Consider the following 19,159-nt stretch of genomic DNA (forward strand, 5'->3'; position numbering starts at 1 on the left):
CCTACTTAAATTACTATATAATGAATCAAACGTGTCATTTAAAATTTTTTTTGTGTGTGTGTTTTTCTGAAGCTGGAAATGGGGAGAGACAGTCAGACAGACTCCCGCATGTGCCCGACCGGGATCCACCCGGCACACCCACCAGGGGGCGACGCTCTGCCCACCAGGTGGCGATGCTCTGCCCCTCCCGGGCATCGCTCTGTTGCGACCAGAGCCACTCTAGCGCCTGGGGCAGAGGCCAAGGAGCCATCCCCAGTGCCCGAGCCATCTTTGCTCCAATGGAGCCTTGGCTGCAGGAGGGGAAGAGAGAAACAGAGAGGAAGGAGAGGGGGAGGGGTGGAGAAGCAGATGGGCGCTTCTCCTGTGTGCCCTGGCTGGGAATCGAACCAGGGACTTCTGCACACCAGGCCGATGCTCTACCACTGAGCCAACCGGCCAGGGCCTAAAATTTTTTTTTGTATTACTTTTCCTCAGCCAACATTTTTCTCTAATGTAAAACAATAATTTCTTAAGGTGTTGATGCAGCTTTATTTATTTATTTATTTATTAAAAAAAAACTCCATAGAGCAGTTTTACCAACAATCTGTTTTAAACTGCAGATCATCAGGCTCCTTTCCTGGAAATTTTCTCTTAGCTGATCTGCCTTGGCGTCTGGAGATGGGCTCTCTGAGAAACAAGTTCTCTGGGTGAATTCCAAATTCAGGCACCTGGGAGACACAGGGCCGCTCCCAGGGAAATTACCTGGGGAGGAGGCTGAAACGCATTCCACCACCGCTGACAAGACCGAGGCCAGTGAAGTGCTTAGTGAAATCCTGGCAATTATTGTCTAAGAGTGCATTGATTGAGTCCACAGTTTAAAAAAGTAAGTGCACCCGTGCATTACCACGCCCACAACACACCCCAACCCACACAGCTGTGACCTTTGCTCTTTGGAAAAGTCCTCACAGAGTCAGAGAGCACTGGGCGCCTTCCCGGCCCGCCGCTCTGGCCCTTCACTCCACCTCCCGGTGCTCGGTGTCCCGGTGTCCGTGTTCTGCTTGTTCAGTGCCTGCGTGGGAGGCGAGAGCGCCCTGCGGGACTGTCTCAGCAGCATGTTTTCCCTGACTCCAGTCTTGGTAGCAGTTGTTGGTGTCTTGATCGTGTGGATCTTTAAAAATGCAGATAGAAGCGTGGAGAGAAGGAAGGTGGAGCTGAGAGCCAGGTCCGAGGCGCGTCCCTGGGCGGATGAAGACTTAGAGGACAGCACGGCCCTCCACCAAGAGGAGGAAGGTAAGGGGCCAGGGAGGTTCAGCTCGCAGCTTTTGCGTGGTTCTGATGCGTGCTGGTTGACGGCAGGGCCCTGGAAGGGAAGACGCACGTGACAGTCGGTTTCCTCATCAATGCCTGAGTGACAGGGTCGGGTCATTTCTCCCCGGTGGTCAGCTTGTCACCTGCTGGCACTAACACCTGTTTATTCCTGGATAATCAGTAAAAAGCTGTTGAGGCTGATCTTTTCCCTGGCGGCATTCTGTTCTGACTGTTATAAACTTTCTGAGGGGGGACACGTCACAGGCTAGGGGTGACCGTGGGAGAAGTGGGCAGGTTTTGATCAAGAACTTTGGAATTTTCCAAGTGGCACCTGTCTAAGGACTTGCTGTCTTTGGGCCAGGCCATGTGGGTTAGAAACAAGAGTGGCGGCTGTCCTCAAAGCTGAGAATCCCAGGCAGTAGACACGGCAATGAACAGGCGACCATTAGAGTGTAACACAGAGATGAACCGGGTGGAACTGATCACAAGGTGTTTCGAGAAGGCTCTGGGGCGAGGTGAGGCAGTTAGCAAAAGAAGAATCAGGCGTGGCGAATCAGTAGGCTACCATTAGCAAGGATCAGGAGGCATCGCAGGTAAGAGGCAAAAGGAGGAAAAGTACAGGGACCAAAGCGCTGGGAGAGACGCCACGGAGACAGGAGGGCTGCGCGCTTCAGCGGCAGCGGCCGAGCGGAGTGGGGCAGCGAGGGCACGGCCGTGGCTGACCGGAGAAAGGAGAGGGGATCAACCAGGCGGCAGCGGCGGGACGTTCTGGAGGGGCCCTGGGCAGGGCGTGTTCGAGGCTTGTCTGAGGTCGGTTTATGGGATGGATTGGATTTGGAAGAGGCTCAGTGATTCTCAGCTGGGCTAGTGATGCTCCCGTCCTCCACCAGAGACCATCTGGAAGTGTGTGTGTATATGCACCTATGTGTGCATGTATGTTCATTTGTGTGTGCACACGTGTGTGTATGCATGTACGTGTATGTATGTGTGTGTGTGTTCTGAGTTGGCCTAATCTGAGGGTTGGGGCTGAGGTCTACAGTGGCAGCCAGTGCCGGGAGTCCGCGGTGCTGAATGTAGTGCACAGGATCCAAGAACATGGCCTCTTAGGGCTTCTTTGCTATCCCCTCACCCTGCAATACTGAGTCCCAATCAAAAGCTCTTCCCATTGCAAAGCTGGGTAGTGATCTGCTCTGGTAAGGACGGCTAGATGGTGGTGGCAATGGAAGTGCAGAGCCAGAAGTGAACAGGAGTGAGGTTAAAGGTAGAACAAGAGGGCTGGACAATAAATTAGACACTGGGAGACAAAGGAGGCTGGAAGAGTCACAAGGACACTGTCACAAGTGGGTAAGGGCCCAGCTGAAAGGGGAAGATGAGTGTAGTGTAGGATGTGTGAGACCGGAGAAGACAGTGACACGCAGAAGCAGAGAAGAGTCTAGATGTGGGATCCCGGCCACAGATACTGACTGCATGGTCACCAGTGGAGGGGTGAGACCTGGAGCTTGGAAAACTGATGAATTCACTGAGAGGGTAGTGCTAATGCGGACTGAGCATAGACCCTGACCGGTGGAAGAGGACAGAGGCACCTGCAGATAAGAGAAAGTGAGGTGGGAGAACCGGACTACAGAAAAGAAGATATGGGGGGGAAAGCACTAGGATGATAACAATAATAATAATAATAATTACTAGTAGCTTGTCTCTCCCCCTTTTCCTCCCTCTGTCTCTCACTAAAAAGAAAATAAAATAAATAATAAATAATTACAAGTAGCACTTACTGCAGGGGTTAGGAACCTTTTCGGCTGAGAGAGCCATGAATGCCACATATTTTAAAATGTAATTCTGTGAGAGCCATACAACGACCCGTGTACCTTACGCGTTATCCAATAAAAATTTGGTGTTGTCCCGGAGGACAGCTGTGATTGGCTCCAGCCACCTGCAACCATGAACATGAGTGGTAGGAAATGAATGGATTGTAATACATGAGAATGTTTTATATTTTTAAACTTATTTTTTATTATTAAAGATTTGTCTGCGAACCAGATGCAGCCATCAAAAGAGCCACATCTGGTTCGCAAGCCATAGGTTCCCGACACCTGACTTACTGGATTCAGTGTCACCTGTTACATGTAGTAAATTTTTCAGTCTTCATTACAACATAGTGAAGTAGGGACTGTTATTATACCTAGTTTGCATACAAGGAAACCGAGACTCAAATGTGCTAAGTCACCTACCTTAGCAGGTAGTGGTAGAGCCAGGCCCCAGCCAGACTGGTGCCAGAGTCCGGGTACATGGCCGCTTCGCCAGGCTGCCTTCCCACGAGGGGAATGACCCCGAACAGAGGAGGCAGGAGGTGGCCAGCAGGGTCAAAACTTCCCCGAGAGCTCAGAGGGAGCATGCACTGAGGAAAGGCCACTGGATTTGAAGACCTAAGAGTTTGGGGGATACAAGAGGAATTGAAGGCTGGTGGGGCAGCGGAGACCTGGGCCTAGTAGGCCTAGGCCTGGAGGTTGGGGACGCAGAGCAAAGCTCTATGGCTGTGTTCTGGTTCTCTGCCTGATTATTCACTCATTTTTCTAAGGCTTCTACCTTTTCACTCTCTGTGCTGCCCACAGAGGAATGAATCGGACGTGCAGTGGCCCCCATGGCAGCCATGGGCAAATCTTCCCTGGCTGAAGGGTTCGCAGCCTCTTGTTGGGACCGACGGAGGTCACCCAGGTGGTAGGGAAGAACCAGCATTTAAACTCCGTCTTCTCTGCCACCCAAGTCCCACCTTCTAACTGTTGGATGGGTGGACATGGTCTGAGAGAGGACCCTGTTGGTACCATAGGTCTGGAAGGGGGTGAAATTGGGGAAGAGAAAGGATTCCATTACTGAGGAAACACGGAGATAGTTTTGATGACAGCAAATACATAGATACCAGATTACAACCATTTTGAACAATAGCAGTAAGAGATACAACAGTAAAATAAGTATTATAGGCCATTCTAGTGTAAGTTAAGGAAAATATGGGTAACAATCCAATCTCCTCCCACTCTGATGCACAGAGAATTTCTACTCCACATTCAGAGACCAGGGCATCAGGATGTGTGTGGGTAGGTGGGTGGGGGAATGGTGGGAGCTTAGAGAGGCCCTGCTCATTAGATGTCGGATGAACTTTCTTCAGGGATCAATGGTGGTGTCCTGTTCATACTCTCAGTTCCCTATTTTCTGGCTGCAGAGGTCTAACAGGGAGAAGTTGCCATGTTTATCTCAAAGTGAGAACCTCAGATTGCTTCCCTAAAATGAGCCAGTCAGGCACAGATTTCATGGAAGTTCATGGAAATGGAAATAGGAGAAAAAGATACCAGAAATACACTGCTCACAAAAATTAGGGGGTCAAGGGATGTGCAGATACTCCAGTGCTCTCAGCCTTTTGTATAGGGCATTTTCACCAATAAAATTAAAGTTGGTTTTGCATCTCATTTGCATAATTGAACAGCTTTCTTTGACTTGTTGTTTGCTTTTCTGATGTTCTTGTTTAATAAAAAAAATCAAATGCTTGTTTTTTTATTGCTTCATATTCATTTTGAAATATCCCCTAATTTTTGTGAGCAGTATATATCGCAACACATCTCATATGTCCATTTTAGTGTTAGTGGGCATTTTTATTTACTTAGCTTCAATGGACATCTAAAGTTTATTATTCCAACTGAAATTTTGATTGTCCCAGGTTGTCCGGTCACTGATAAGAAAAACCAGTGATAAAATTTTTATCTCATGTAGATAACACTCAAGAATAAAAACATCCCTGCAGACTTGGGAATGGACAGATTTGTGTGTACCCATGGTAACAAGCAGCAGTCAGACTGATTTCAAACCTGCTCAGTGGCTCAATGGCAGCTCATCTCAGTAAAAGCTCAGAAAGTCAGTCAATCAGTGGCAGCCTCTCACTTCTGTAAGGCAGCAAACCAGGGATGGAGTTACTCTGGTATCAGCCTCTCTGAGTGCCAACCAACCAACAACAGTCTCAACCAAGTAACGCTGTTCCTAAAATGATGTCAATCCTCTTATACGCCTGGAAGTCCACCAATCCCTGAACTACATTCCTCCCAACGAGCTGGGATACAGACTAGCAAGAGCCAATTGTTAAATATTCACGAATTTGTGGGCCATTGGTTCAGTTGTCAGTGGCTTGAAGTCAAGACATGATGGGAATATTTATACCATGGAGGTTGGTGTGGTATAAATCTGGGCTCTTGGCCCTGGTCGGTTGGCTCAGCGGTAGAGCGTCGGCTTGGCGTGCGGGGGACCAGGGTTCGATTCCCGGCCAGGGCACATAGGAGAGGCGCCCATTTGCTTCTCCACCCCCTCCCCCTTCCTCTCTGTCTCTCTCTTCCTCTCCCACAGCCAAGGCTCCATTGGAGCAAAGATGGCCCGGGTGCTGGGGATGGCTCCTTGGCCTCTGCCCCAGGCACTAGAGTGGCTCTGGTCGCAGCAGAGCGACGCCCCGGAGGGGCAGAGTATCGCCCCCTGGTGGGCAGAGCATCGCCCCTGGTGGGCGTGCTGGGTGGATCCTGGTCGGGTGCATGCGGGAGTCTGTCTGACTGTCTCTCCCCGTTTCCAGCTTCAGAAAAAAAAAATTGTTTAAATCTGGGTTCTTTTCTCCTCCATCACCCCACCTACCCCTGGAGAGCTGGTTTACCAGCACACCACTGACAAAATACTATATAAGATCAGCATTCTACTGTGTTCACAGAGACAGAGCTTGGCCAGCGTAGCTCCCCATTGCCTTAGGAAGCAGTAAGTTCAGCTTTATCTCTGCATTTCATCATCCTTTGACAAACCTGTTCATGAATAGTTTTGCATGGCTAATTTTAAAAGGTTGGTTTACCAAGACTGCCATAAGACCTTAAGGATTTAGAACAGAAGACAGGTGAGTCCAGACTCGCAGGGGTCCCCAAACTTTTTACACAGGGGGCCAGTTCACTGTCCCTCAGACCGTTGGAGGGCTGCCACATACAGTGCTCCTCTCACTGACCACCAATGAAAGAGGTGCTCGTACAGGAAGTGCAGCGGGGAGCCAGATAAATGGCCTCATGGGGCCGTGTGCGGCCCGCGGGCCGTAGTTTGGGGACGCCTGGTCCAGAGAGAAGATTAAGAGTGGGAAAGGACTCGGGTGGAGACATTGTCCTTGAGATGGAGTCTGGTTGGGTCAGTGAAGGTCAGCATGGGGACACTGTGGTTGCCACAGGAGGTGATGGGGCTCGAAAACCAGTTCCGTTGATGCCACCCGGAGAGAGCTGCTCTCTCAAGGTCTTCCCGGGTGGATACCCCCAGAGGCCCCAGCGCCCACCCACCCCTGTGGCCGCTGGTGAAATCGTGTCTAGACTGCAGCTAGGAGGCGCCTGGCTGGGAGGCCCCAGGGGGGTCGGAGTGATGGCGGGCAGCCGGAAGGAGGCGTCCCCCAGACAGGTGTGGAGCCCTGAAGTTGCCCCCAGCCCCGCCTTCACTGCCACCCACTGTGTGAGCCACCGCTCCCTCAACTTCTCTGATGGTGCTCTTCAAGGCTCTCAAAATCTGCAGGGAGGAAACAAGGATGACATGACAGCAACCGGCCTGTAGTGTCCTAGATGGGAAATATGTGGCCCCTTGGCAAAGATTTTGAAGCAGAACTATGAAACATAAAAGCATTCACGGTAGAGGTGCAGCCATAAAAATGCCTTCGTGTTGAACAGAGGAGAGGTGTGACCTAGGATCACTTGGCCTTAAGCCTAATTATGGAGCAATTCAGCCTTCCTTGGCATTAAAGCCATGATAAAAGGTGAATGGCTTTGGTGTCGACAGCCAACCCCAAGTGTGGGAGCACAGGGTGCATAGTCAAGAGCAGGCCACAAGAGCATACATTTATTTCAGCAGTGTGTGGGCTTTCTAGCTGGAATGGATCCCCAGGGTGGCTCGGCTGGCCTAGGGCGGAGGCTGGACAGCTGTGGAGTGGACAGAGGTGGTTCTCTCTGCTCCTGGTGAGGGCCACACTCCTGGGAGCAGCCAGCGAGTCAAGAGGGAGAGAGAAGTGGCTCCTAACCTTTTGTGCTTGCTCTGGTTCACTGCCCTGCCCGCCCCTGGAGCCTTCTCCCCCAGCCTGGCTCTTTCCCTTGGCAGGACGGAGACCTTCCGTGGGGGAAGGGGGCCTGGGGGGGGGGGACGGCTCCAGCAGCAGCAGCCTACTCTCAGCCCCACACACCCACCCCTGCCAGGCAGTCCAACCCAGCGTGATTAGGCCACTTCCTCCTTCTGCCCGCCTGGGAGCCCCGCCAGAGGACTACAGAAGCTGCAGAAATCACCAGGTTATTCCCTTAGGATGCTCTTTGTTTGTACAAATGCTGGATGAGTGTATTTTAGGAGTTGGTCACTGACATTTCAGTTAAAGAAGTGTTTCCGGGTTTGCTCATTGACCGCTTCCTGACTACAGAGGTCGTCAGAGTTCATAAACAAACGGTGTAGAAAAGTCTCATGGGTGGTAAAAGTCTTTATTGACACATGAGGATATCACAGTTTATTCTCTCTACTGTTGATAAACATTGGCGTATACATTTAAAATTATGTTTTCTTATAATTTTATTTATAATTCAATATATTTTCTTGTTTATAATTTAATATTATAAACTTTATATAAAGTGACCTTTTAGTCCATAATCATGCTTTTTGCCTTAATTTTTTTTCATCTGATATTGATATACTTATGAGGTGCATGGTATAACTTTTCTAGCCTTTTACTTTCAACCTTTCTATATTCTTATGTTTTAGATGTATTAAAAACAAGACAACAGACCCCAAATGGAGTCACTGATGCTAAGCTTTGTGTCACTAAACTTAATTATAGTTTCAGATCCCTCAGAAATGGTATCTTACACCAGTCAATCAGGAATCATCTGCTCAGCACTAGTGAGCTCATCTGCCTGGTAGACCCCTGCTCTATCCTAAAAGAGTGTAACTTTGCAACAAGTGTTTGGGCTACTACAGCTTCCTTGTTCCTGTCCCCTTCTGCCTATAAAAGTCCTTTATTTTGTACAATTCCTCAGAGTAGCTATGTTGTACACCTGTAACTCATAATATTATATGTCAACTATATGTTAATAAAAAATCATATTAGGACTTAAAAATTTAAGTCATTGGCCTGTATCAGGAGCATTTAGTCCACTTATATATTTAATGCAATTGTTCTTGTTCCTGTCAGGATTTCAGTTATTCTTGTTATTCTTCCTAAGGTACTTTTTCCTCTGGCTGCTTTGAACAGTTTGTCTTTTCTTATGAAAGGTGTGGGCTTCTTTTTCTTATACTGCTTGGAATTGACTGGGCTTCTTAAATATGTAGATTTGGTATTTTTCATCATTTCTGGGAAAACCTTAACTACTATCTGTCACATCGTTTTTCCTGTTGTTACTGTCACCAAATGGATATTAGACATTCTGACTCAGCTTTATTTTTTCTTGTTCTTTCTTTATGTTTTGCATTTTTGTTCTCTTCTTGCTCCATTGTACACATTTTCTTCTGACTTATCTTCCAGTTCATTAATTCTTTCTTCAGTATATGTAACCTGTTATTAAATCTATCCACTAAGTTCTTAATCTTATTATTTTATTTTTGAGTTCAAAATGTTCAATTTTTAAAATATTTTATGTCTCCTTTTCTATACCCTGCAGATTTATATATGATATGTTTGTCCTTTCCCCCTCCCTCTAAATATTGTAATCATAGTTGTTTTATATTTTGATTATGATAATTCCAGTATTTGGAAAGTTAGGGCATTGAACTCTAGTTTTAAAAATTGATTCTGCTTTTTCTTGCTCAAACTGTTTTGTGCCTTTGTATGCCTGATTGTATTTTGTGGGTTGCTAATAATGGTATTTAAAATTATTAATATGCTATCACTTGCTTCCTCTGGGCAACAGGGTATTTTTGGGTAGGACCACCTTATTCCAAGATTGAAGCAGGACCTACCAAAATGATATAATTAATCCTTTAGGGGCCAATTTACTTAGGATTCATACTTTCCTAAGGATGAAGTCTTAGAGTCCCAGCCTATTAGATTCCCCATTATATATGGGCCTGGACTTTGATTTCTGTCCCTCTGGATTCATGAAAATATAAAAATAAAAATTCAAACATTTAGGGATTGGCAAAGACAATTAGGGGAAATACAACTTCTGTGCTTATTTACCTGTGTAGATTCATATTTTTCTTTTAGTTTTGGCCTAGAGATTTCTTACTATATTGTCAACATTTCAATGATTTTAAAAGAACTTTAAAAAATATTTTATTTAGTCATTTTAGTGGTTTTCAGCTGATGAAAGATTGTTTCAAATTAGTTAGTTCATGCCTGACCTATGGTGGTGCAGTGGATTAAGCATCAACCCGGAACGCTGAGGTCACCGGTTTGAAACCCCAGGCTTGGCTGATCAAGGCACATATGGGAGTTGATGCTTCCTGCTCCTCCCCCTGTTCTCTCTATCACTTTCCTCTCTCTCCTTTCTCTCTCTAATAAAAATGAGTAAATAAAATCTAAAAAAAATTAGTTGACTATTAATAAAAATTTACATTCTTCATCCTGATGTAGGTGAAAATTTCCTTTTTCTTGATTTATAACTAATCTAGAGTTTAAAGGGTTGTGAAGCCCCAAGGTCACGGTTCTGTGGATCTAGTCATCTCATTTTGGGTTGATGTTTTTGAGCTCATGTCAGACATTTTGAGAACTTCATCTCCTCCCTGGTGGCCACCTGAAGACCCAGAAGGATCATTGACTTTGCTACTTTCTGTGTTCTTAGTTGCAGATGCCGACGAGGCACAGGAGTCCGAGGAGAACGTTGAACATGTCCCATTCTCCCACACCCGGTATCCTGAGGAGGACATGGTGAAGAGGTCCCGGGAGTTCTATGAACTTCTCAATCAAAGACGCTCTGTGAGATTCCTAAGTAAGGAACCAGTGCCAATGGAAGTCATTGACAATGTCATCAGAACAGCAGGTCTGTGATTGCACGCTGGGTCTTTGAGAATGTCAGCAATGTTGAAGTTTAAACATGGTGAATGAAGCTATAAAGGGATAAACTTACCGATAAAGCCCCACCCAGTTGTTGACCGACTGCCAGAAACATAATGATTCTCTCTTTCTACAAACTTTTTTTTTTTTTTTTTTCTGAAGCTGGAAACGGGGAGAGACAGTCAGACAGACTCCCGCATGCGCCCGACCGGGATCCACCCAGCACGCCCACCAGGGGCGATGCTCTGCCCACCAGGGGGCGATGCTCTGCTCCTCCGGGGCGTCGCTCTGCCGCAACCAGAGCCACTCTAGCGCCTGGGGCAGAGGCCAAGGAGCCATCCCCAGCACCCGGGCCATCTTTGCTCCAATGGAGCCTTGGCTGCGGGAGGGGAAGAGAGAGACAGAGAGGAAGGAGGGGGGGTGGAGAAGCAAATGGGCATTTCTCCTATGTGCCCTGGCCGGGAATCGAACCTGGGTCCCCCACACGCCAGGCCGACGCTCTACCGCTGAGCCAACCGGCCAGGGCCTTTTTCTACAAACTTTTGACAATTACACACTTCTTGGGAGCAGATGGGACAGCAGTTCAAAACTTCTGAAATTTTTCAACATCATGAACTTTTATTAAAAGCAAATTTTCTGAACGTATTACTACACATGGGAAGAGACATCTTTCTTTCCTTCCCCTCCCCTTAAAACACACACAGAGACACACACTCACTCACTCACTCACATTTACACATTTGGAACCAAGTGTGTATATCATGTACCATCTGGTTCTAATACTGTATTCTAATGAACTACCAAATTTACTCTTGTGCATTTGCAAAGTAAACCAAAGAAGGCAAACCCATTTGCAATGTAAATTAATATCTCTACAGAGAAAAATAATGAGAATTCTAGAAAAGCAGGAGGAAAAATAAAGAGCAAGCCCCCTGTTTGAGCGTCTCCTGTGCTTGGAGTCTGATTCATTTCATTTCAGTTAAGAATACAAATGCACTAAAGTGTTGAGTCCTTAACTAATAGACCAGATTTCTTCTGTGTATATATCTGTATCTGAATATACGTGTGTGTATGTGTACATATTATGCTTAGATAAATTTGGCATAATTGAGAACATTAGGGAATAATTTATTTCCTAAGTTAGTGCCACACATACTTATTGGATAAATAACGTAGGTACCAAGTCAACTGGAATCACTCTGTTCAAAAATCGTGACTTTATGTTTAGCTTTTGACTTGCTAAAGCATTTCACAACTTAATCACGCCTCTCTACTGTGGGAATGGGGGTGGCAGACAAGAACGTGATTAAGGCTCGAGTTCTCTCCTGTAGAGTTTATGTCATTACATTACTCACTAGGAAGAAAGGAATAGTTGCTTCTGAAATATCTCACCAGAGAGTCACCGTGGTCTAATGCTGGAAACAGCAGGCTATGTTGAGGATGGAGAGGTGACGTCCAGATCAGAAGCCGGCCCAGGCAATGGCTGGAATCTTAATGAGAACCCAAGCTCCTTGGGCCCCGAGCTGTACTGGGAAGCTCTGTCTGGGTCACTAGGACAAACCAGGTCGCAGGCTGGGTGATCCCACAATCCGTGAGCAGTGGAAGACACACTCTTGTGTGGTTGGAGCATCCAGGACCAAGAGTACTTGTGTGTCCCCAACGAACCTACAAACTCCACAGTGCCCTACTCAGAGCTTTGATATTGGCACCACATAATTTATAGTTTAGTTGTCTATTTAACCATTTTACCATTTCCAGTAAACCTCCTGTCTTTATCCTTTTTCAAGAATACCAAAAATAATGACATTTTGGAGAATTGGGGCTGTCAGGATTTCCCCTGAGTTCCCTCAGCGGTCATGGTACAGTGACTTAGGGACGTTTTCTCCCCTGCATAGTTAGTTGTCACCCCGCTGCGGTGACAGACGCCCATGGCGCTGGAACTGCTGGCCCTGAGCTCAGCTGGCACGCAGCCCCTGCACAGATGCCCCGCGCCGGGGGCGGCAGCCACGCGCCTGCGCCCAACGCCCAGCCCTCTGCTGCCCAGAGACGCAGCTTCCTGTTGAGAAAGTATGAAGTGCCACGTTCGGTCTTAACTAACAGTCTCACATTTTCCTGCAGTTTTAATTTCTGGTTTTGATGTAACGGGCCACAGGGACAGCCCCGAGCGGGGCCCACACGGAGCCCTGGACCTTCGTGGTTGTGAAGGACCCCGACACGAAGCACAGGGTCCGGGAGATCATCGAGGAGGAGGAGGAAATAAACTACCTGAAGAGGATGGGACAGCGATGGGTGGCCGACCTGAAGAAACTGAGGTACAGAAGTCGGAGGAACGAGGGACGTTGCTTTTAGGCTTCTTAAAAGGAGACAACTGTGGCTTCAGTTCCCTGGTTTCGCTCTGGGTGTCAACACGTGTGACTCCCCCTCTGCAGGAAGGGTGGAAGGTCGGCCAGGGCTGCCACTGGGTTGCCCCGAGCACAGATGTCGTGGAGTGTCTGCGACCTCGGCTGGAACCAGGTGTGCGTCAGACCTTAGCTCGGGTCTTCCAGTCGCCAGACCTGGGGCGTTTAGTTACTGTTTCTTAGTATATTAGTCTGGGTTCTCCAGTCAAACAGGATCAATGGAGAGAGAGAGAGACACAGAGATAGAGACAGAAAGAAAGACACACAGATTTATTATAAGTAATTGACTCATGTGATCAAGGAGGCTGAGAAGTCCCAAGATCCGCAGTCAGCCACCTCGAGATTCAGCAGGGCCTGGCGCAGGTTCAGTCCAACTCGAAAGGCCCGAGAAGCAGGTGAGTCAATGGTACAAGTTACAATCCTCCTTTGAGTCCGAAGGCGGGAGAGGACCGATGTCCTAGGGCAGGAACAGCCAGGCAGAGAGAGCTAGAGAGCTAATTCTCTCATACTCCCCCTTTCGTTCTATTCAGGCCTTCAACGGATTGGATGAGGCTCAGCACACTGGGGAGAACACCCTGCTGTACTCAGCCTACTGACCCAAATGTTAATCTCACCCAGAAACGCCCTCACAGACACACCCAGAACAGTGTTTAACCAAACTTCTGATGCCCCGTGGCCCAGTCAAGTTGCTGCATAAAATTAAGCATCACACTGAGCTTTCTGTTTTTGTTTTTATTTTTTTATCATCTTAAATTATAATGTTAAAAACTTGGTGTCAGGATTAAATAAGATCGAGTCCAGGAGTAGGGCCTCCCAAAGCTACAGTCCTCGGGTTCAAATACGAGGTCTACCACTTTGTAGTCCTCAGAATTTTCAGAGGCCTGGCCATACTGGGCCCTTCTGAGTGAATACCTGTTTATTAAATTGGATCGAAAGAGAAGAACACGACACAAACATATCCTGCCCCTTTTCAATTTCACCAGAAAAGACAAGTCACTGGGTTTTATTTTCAACATAAATAAGCTTCACGTAGTGAAAAGAAGACCAAAATCATTAAGAGCAGATATTCTGCTGAAGATCTTTTTCTGTTCCCCCTTCAGAACGAATTGGATTAAAGAGTACTTGGACACAGCTCCCGTGTTGATTCTCATTTTCAAACAAGTTCATGGTTTTGCTGCCAATGGCAAAAGAAAGGTCCACTACTACAACGAGATCAGTGTTTCCATCGCTTGCGGCATGCTCCTAGCTGCTCTGCAGGTAAGTCCGCCTCCCACCCGGCCCGGACCCTAGAGAGAGATGTGCTGCTTGGGCACCAAATGGTGGCCTTACTCACACATTTCTGCTGAGTCTTTGGTTCAGGGACATTTGAAAACTGTTTATCTAAGGTTGAATTCCGAAGGAAGGTAGCTCTGATGTGACAACTGACTCTAAACACCCGGATGGGTGAACGAGATGACTCCACAAGCTGGCATTCTTCCTGGAAATTCACCTGAAACATCATTCCAGGGTCCGGATAATAGCCCTGTGCTTGCCGTCATCTGTAACGACACGGAGGTCACGGGTGTCGAGAGGCACACACTTTCAGAACCTGGGAGTTCCCGGGACTGATTCCCTGGCGGCATTCGCGGCTGTTGTCTGAGCTGGTAGAATGATTAAAAAGCTACAAGAAGGACTCTGGCACTGAGATCCTCTCCTGAGACGCTGAGTTTTCATTGTATTGCATTAGAAACATGTCCGTGTACTTTCAACCATTCCCTCTGCCTAGAAGCTAGAGCAGTACTAAGCACGAAACAAAGCGGTTGAGGTATGTGTGCCTTTCACATGTTCCATTTATTTCCTCAGCAAATATTTTCTGAGTTCCTTCTACGCGACAGATCCCGGGAGGCACCAGGAGCAGTGGCCTCAGGACATTCTGTTAGAGATGGGGGTCCTGGGGTGGAGACAAACAGTACAATGTAAACAGATAAAGGAAACAAGACGATAAGAACGAGTGACCATACTTTCCAGGGTCAATTGATTCCAAATACCTCACCATGGGCTCCTCCAGTGTCTCAATGAAGAGTTTATGGGCCGAAAACATCTTACAAAACATAGCCATTGTTACACAAAAGAGAACTAGAGTACTTGAAAATTTCTCCTGAGGAGCTGAAATCTTTCTTTGGTTTTCTGATTCTGTACATAAATAAAGGAGAGCGCTCAGTTCACAAAGCAGCTCTGTGCCTTTGTTTGCCTTGGCTTTGCTGCCCTCTAGCGTCCACAGGGCAGCATTCTGAATGTTGGTCCGCATTTGTGAGGCAGAAAATGGTAATTCTTCCGAAGTCGAAGCCCCCATCTAGACAGGTTGCATAATGACTGGAGTTGGGCAGGACTCTCTAAGGCAGATTCTGGCTCAGGCTTGGCAGGAAGGATCTGGTTGAAAAAGCTGGGGGGTGGGGGTGGGGTTGGAGCGGCCAGCTGGGGAGGTGTCTTAAAGCTACACGTGATTCTGATTAGATGTTGTTATCTGGAGGGGCTTGGAGAGAGGCCAATGAAGTCTTTTCTTTACCTCCTTCCTTGGCTGCTGGGTCCCCTGTCACTGGACGTGGGATTATGAGTCAAACATGATGCTCTACCTCCATGTTTGTTGTTTTTTGTTGTTGTTTTTGTCATTCCTTTGGTGTGGTTGAATTTTGCAGATTTTTTTCCCCCCATGATATAACCATTTCTATTTCTTAAGCAGTAATGAAAGGTAACACTTGATCTTTACTATTCTTTGAAAAACTCCCTACTGCTCAGTTAAAAGAGGGCGGGGCTGGGAGTTCACGGAGAGCAGGTAGGATTCAAAATACCCCTTGCCTCTTTCCTGCCCCCCTCCAGGGAAATGAATGAACAGTAGGGACCGGAGTGTCCCCAGGATTGGGGCAGAGCCGTGGCTCTGCCGGCTGACTCTGAGATGGACTCTCTCCCTCTTCTGTTTTAGAATGCAGGGCTGGTGACTGTCACCACCACTCCCCTCAACTGCGGCCCCCGCCTGAGGGCGCTCCTGAGCCGCCCCGCAAACGAAAAGCTGCTGATGCTGCTGCCGGTCGGGTACCCCAGCGCGGAGGCCACGGTGCCCGACCTGAGACGGAAGCCTCTGGATCAGATCATGGTGACTGTGTAGGCGGGAGGCCAGCGGGAGATGCTGCGAGGTGATGCCCCGCTGCCCTCTGCTCTTCCTCTGGGCCTTAGGTCTCCCCGGCGCCCCCCTGCACAGCGTGGCCACTCCGTGCGCCCAGAAACCTTTCCACGGTCTCCGGGACTCCGAGCCTGAGATCCCCGCTCCTCATAGACAGTGTGGGCACCGATCACACAGAGTGAGATCCGCGGGTGCCTTCTCTTCCGTTTCTCATCCGCTTCGGAAATGCAGTACAATTTTACTCGGAACATGCTCTGGCGTTTAAGTTGTCTAAGTTGTTCCAGAAAAATCACTGGTGATTTTTGTTGTTGCTGTTGTTTTGTTTTACCTTTAAAAAACTCATATAGAGAAAATATCATCAGGAAATTTGATGTGGTCCCAAGAATTCAGCTATGTGATCATTCTTGAATTTAAACTTAAATCAAATGCCCCTCTTTTCATTCCACTTGTGAGTCACAACTGCAAGAAAAGGCCTTAGTAATGTTGATGAGTCAGAGCTGGGGACAAATCTGTGTCAGGGAGAAGGGAGACTTTTATCCCCTTAAAACATAATTAGATACTGCAGGAGCCTGTGCCCTCCACCTCCACAGTCTTTCGAAGTTCCCTGAAGTCTCTTTCAGAACCTTCAAACTCTTCTATTCCTAGAAGAATTTGGGGTCTGAACACTGGGTGCATCTTATTACAGGGGTTGTAGATTTTTTTACTTGCATTTCCCGCTTTTTTGCGCTTGTTTTTGTGCTCATTCTATGTAGATACATGAAGACAGTGATTGGTCATCAGACACAGATGAGGACAAGCTAATGGATGGGAGTTCTGACAGTGATGAAGAGTTGTATGAATTTTATGATGAATAAAACTTGAGTTCAAGCCCTGGCTGGTTGGCTCAGTGGTAGAGCATCAGCCTGGCATGCAGGAGTTTCGGGTTTGATTCCCAGCCAGGGCACACAGGAGAAGTGCCCATCTGCTTCTCCACCCCTCCCCCTCTCCTTCCTCTCTGTCTCTCTCTTCCCCTCCTGCAACCAAGGCTCCATTGGAGCAAAGTTGGCCCGGGCGCTGGGGATGGCTCCATGGCCTCTGCCTCAGGCGTTAGAATGGCTCTGGTTGCAACAGAGCAATGCCCCAGATGGGCGGATCATTGCCCCCTGGTGAGCATGCCGGGTGGATCCCGGTTGGGCATATGCAGAAGTCTGGCTGCCTCCCCGTTTCCAACTTCAGAAAAATACAAAAAACCCCAAACAAACAAACAAAAAAAAACCCTTGAGTTCAATAACTTTATGTAATACATTGTTTTTCAAATTTCAGGCCCCCAAATTAAGGTGCGTCTTATACGTGGGAGCGTCTTATGCATGGGGAAACACGGTGTCCTTCCTCCCTTCACCCTCTATCCCTCTGGTAATCAGCATTCTGTTGTCTGTGTCTATATGTTTTTGTGAGGGGTTTTCCTAATCTTTTCACTTTTTTCTTTTTCTTTTTGTTCAGTCTTTATTTACAGCAAAGTAGAGAGTATGTAGTTATTTCGGTAACTGCAGAGAATCCAAAAGGGGTGGCAGAAGGCAAGGGGGAAGAGCAAGCATCTCCAAAAAGAAAGAAAAGAAAAGGAAAAAGCCCAAGTCCTTACCCAGCTGCGCGCTCCTGAGGCAGGACCAGAAGGCTCCCTCCACCTCCAGGAGCTGCGAGGAGGGGGAGCTGTTGCACCCTGTAGGGAGGCGGAGGCCCGAGACACGAGACCAGAGGGGGCTCTGAGCTCCAGACCCCCCAGCTTGTTCTCTCTCAGTGTGTCCCGCTCTGCCCTGGGAACGGGGGTGAAGGGCGGAGCCTGCCCCGGCCTGCCCATCCCAGCATGCAGGTGACGCTCCACGCTCTGGGCTCCACCCTCTTCTGCTCCCACCTGCCCCCAGCCTGACTCAGTGGTCTAATGAGCCTGCACCCTTCACCTACTTCACCCAGCCCTCCCAACCCCTCCCCACCGACAGCTGACCGACTGTTCTCTGTATCTATGAGTCTGTTTCTATTCTGTTTGTTAGTTTATTTCATTCATTAAAATCCACATATGAGTGAAATCATGTGGTACTTTTCTGTCTCTGCCTGGCTTATTTCACTGTGCATAATACTCTCCAGGTGCAGCCATGCTGTCAGAAAAGGTAACATTTCCTCATTTTGTTTTGTTTTTGTTGTTGTTTTTTATGGCCAGGTAGTAACCCATTGTGTGAATGAAGTGCAGGTTTTCTATCCACTCATCTACTGATGGGCACTTGGGCTGCTTCCAAATCTTGGCTATTGTAAATAACGCTGCAATGAACACAGAGGTGAATGCATTCTTTCGAATTAGTGTTTCATTTTTCTTTAAACATGCTCTTCCCCAAGTCTACATATTTTAATACAAACTGTCTTACACTTTATTTCTATTTCTTTTGTAAAAGGAAATTATTAGTATATTATTAGTATTGTATATTATTAGTATTATTAGTATATTATTAGTATTGTGATCAATATTTGTCCTGTATTCTTTATTGTCGATGAGCTTTGCTTTAACTACATGTGGCTTTATTAGACTTCTGTGGGCTGGAATGGGAACCTACCCACTGTACACCATGTTGGTTTTAATGGGAAAAAGATACTCGGCATTCCAAATATCAGGATAATTAGCATACTTTGACATCACTGTACCAAAATTTGCAGTTATTTTTATTACCTTCTACTTTTTTATATTTAGGAGCTATTTAAGCCCAGAGAGCTCTCCGGTCGTTTTAATCCACCCTGCTCAGGCGGGTTGACGACTTCGTCTCCCGGAGTGTGAGGTGGAGAAAGAACCCAGTGAGGGGCTGAGCACAGCCATCCAAGTACAAAGCCCCTGAGAGTAAAGAAAAGGTCTCGGCTGCACATGTGTTCAGGGCCCCAGAGGAAAAGATTGCCAAGAGCTGGCCACCTTCCAGATCGCCACACCCAGAAACACAGCCGTGATTTGTCATAGATACTAAACACAGGGACAACAGCACAGATCTGGGACGTGCTACAGCCAGCTTTCTCTCTGGGGGATGGAATTAACACTCACTGAGTCTAAGAGCCCAGCAGAGAAGGACCTGGGTTCAAGTTTCTCTTCTGGCTCAAAAAGTTATTTGCGTGGCCGTGGAAAACTGAATCTTTCTAAGCCTCATTTTCTTCACGTGTAAAATGGGGTTAAATGTAGTACTTGCCTCGTGGTTACTGAAGCAATCGAATATAATGATACATATACAGTTCCTAGCACTTACTAGTATCTTTTATTGTTGGCTCCTGGTGTAATCAGTGTTATTGTTACTATCATTA

General features: G+C 47.3%; 2 protein-coding genes across 2 annotated transcripts in view; both read left to right on the top strand.

The window, feature by feature from the left end:
- Nucleotides 1-19,159, top strand: part of PPP1R14C (protein phosphatase 1 regulatory inhibitor subunit 14C) — a 535,162-nt gene that overhangs the window by 156,086 nt on the left and 359,917 nt on the right. The gene's annotated exons all lie outside the window — the stretch shown is intronic.
- Nucleotides 952-18,386, top strand: IYD (iodotyrosine deiodinase). The gene is made up of 5 exons (XM_066248318.1): nucleotides 952-1,269; nucleotides 10,086-10,283; nucleotides 12,450-12,609; nucleotides 13,797-13,953; nucleotides 15,656-18,386. The coding sequence occupies exons 1-5, from the start codon at nucleotides 1,092-1,094 to the stop codon at nucleotides 15,836-15,838; spliced, it is 876 nt and encodes a 291-aa protein (XP_066104415.1). The 5' UTR covers nucleotides 952-1,091; the 3' UTR covers nucleotides 15,839-18,386.

This window comes from Saccopteryx bilineata, chromosome 12 (assembly GCF_036850765.1).
Source record: "Saccopteryx bilineata isolate mSacBil1 chromosome 12, mSacBil1_pri_phased_curated, whole genome shotgun sequence".
In the NCBI taxonomy this organism is placed as follows: domain Eukaryota; kingdom Metazoa; phylum Chordata; class Mammalia; order Chiroptera; family Emballonuridae; genus Saccopteryx; species Saccopteryx bilineata.

What these genes read in the sequence shown, in the direction of transcription:
- IYD (XM_066248318.1), top strand. Translation starts at nt 1,092, where the DNA reads ATGTTTTCCCTGACTCCAGTCTTGGTAGCAGTTGTTGGTGTCTTGATC. An exon ending in CAATGTCATCAGAACAGCAG is followed by an intron (nt 10,284 to 12,449) that starts GTCTGTGATTGC and finishes AACGGGCCACAG; the next exon opens with GGACAGCCCCGAGCGGGGCC. An exon ending in TGCTCCTAGCTGCTCTGCAG is followed by an intron (nt 13,954 to 15,655) that starts GTAAGTCCGCCT and finishes CTTCTGTTTTAG; the next exon opens with AATGCAGGGCTGGTGACTGT.